This window comes from Mandrillus leucophaeus, unplaced genomic scaffold (assembly GCF_000951045.1).
Source record: "Mandrillus leucophaeus isolate KB7577 unplaced genomic scaffold, Mleu.le_1.0 Scaffold9, whole genome shotgun sequence".
Classification (NCBI taxonomy): Eukaryota; Metazoa; Chordata; class Mammalia; order Primates; family Cercopithecidae; genus Mandrillus; species Mandrillus leucophaeus.
The window spans coordinates 7,324,774-7,326,313 of record NW_012109807.1 but is presented as its reverse complement, the minus strand read 5'-3'; the positions used below and the strand labels follow the sequence as shown (position 1 = coordinate 7,326,313).

General features: G+C 54.5%; 1 protein-coding gene across 1 annotated transcript in view; it reads right to left on the bottom strand.

Annotated features, from left to right (window-relative positions):
* The window catches only part of KIAA1211L (KIAA1211-like ortholog), a 76,591-nt gene extending 75,544 nt beyond the window's left edge, over positions 1 to 1,047 (bottom strand). Inside the window, exon 1 of the mRNA XM_011969673.1 lies at positions 763 to 1,047. Coding sequence (XP_011825063.1) covers positions 763 to 836 — 74 coding nt within the window. The 5' untranslated portion in view covers positions 837 to 1,047. The remainder of the gene's footprint in view (positions 1 to 762) is intronic.
* Between the last annotated feature and the right edge of the window lie 493 nt (positions 1,048 to 1,540).

Here is a 1,540-nt window from a genome sequence, read left to right as displayed (position 1 = left end):
AAAAAAATTAGCCGGGCGTGGTGGCGGGCGCCTGTAGTCCCAGCTTCTCGGGAGGCTGAGGCAGGAGAATGGCATGAACCTGGGAGGCGGTGGAGCTTTCAGTGAGTGGAGATGGCACCACTGCACTCCAGCCTGGGCGACAGAGCGAGACTCCATCTCAAAAAAATAAAAAATAAAAAAAAATTTTTAAATTCACTGAGAGCCAAACACCTTCCAGGGATAGGGTTACCTATAGCAGGACAAGATGTTTCTGTGCAGGGCTCCGGCTTTGGCTGTGCAGGAGCTCAGGCAGAGCGTCTCCCAAGGCTGTGGCTATCAGTTGAGCACAAGTCCTTTGGTGCTGGGCTGTAGGTAGTGGCATAATTACAATACCTGTAAACTTTGACCTCTGCTGCCTTCCCTCCACTCAAAGCATACCGACTATGCCATGGAGATCCCAACTGTAAGCGCGGTATGGTAAGAATGGCACACTCTGCTCACCCAGCCCTCCTTCCCTTTCCCTCTCCCTTTCTCTTTATGAATATGTGTGTGTGTCATAAAGGAAACAAGGAAAATCCTTATTTTGCTCCAGAATTTACACAACTCAAGGAGATAAAGAGTATGTAAGGAAGGAAGTCATAAACATTCTAGAACATAAGGTAACAGACGCTGCAGGTTTACCCATAGGCCTCAGGGGATGGTGGCCACCCATAGGTGGTCACGGCCTGGCCTCCCCTCCCTCGCGTCTCTCCCCCACCACCTCTTTGCTCTCAGAGGGCCCACCTGGGGTCAGGCCTGATGCACTGGTAAAAGGCAGCCATCCTCCTGAGTGTGCTGTGAGCCTCCAGCTCTCTCATCCTCCTGGAAGCTAGCAGCAGGGAGAAGAGTGGGCCTCCCTGTCCTCTGAGTGGTCTAGGGCCCACAGGTCACCACAGGTTGCTGATCAAGAGCCCTTGTCCCCATCTCTCACAGAAGCACCCACGGGCCAGGAGGAAGTGGGGCTTCTGCCAAGCCCAGCCCTCCTGTGCCCCGTGAGCTCCTTGGGCGGGTGCACAGGCACACAACAGAAAAGGCCGTCTAAGAAACACATGCACTTCCGCCTTCCACTCCAAGCCCTGAAGGCCGGGATGGGGGTGGCCTGGCTCTGTAGGGAGCTGGACTTGCCTCCCTGTGATTGGCATCCCCGCTGAGTTGCTTGGGCTTTGTTGATTGTGCTCACCATGGCAGCAGGCAAAGGGCAATGGCAGGTGAGGCTGCATTCCCCATCTGAGGAAGGGCAGGGCTCAGGGAGAAAGAAGAATGCTGAGAAACTCGGAAACAGCTTCTGAGCCAGACACACCCAGGCCCAGGGCTCTCCTCTCTCATTCCAGGACCAAAACCACATGGCCCCTCCTGCCTCGCCTTGACGTCCACTTGCTATCTCGGTGCGAGGGACCCTGTGGGAGGCACGCGCGTCTCTGCCCCGCACACTTGCTCCTCGGTTTCAGTTTTCTTTTCACTTTTCCTTAAAGGCTCATCGTGTTACCTCAGGTCCTTGATATGCTTTATTAACTGCTTTCCT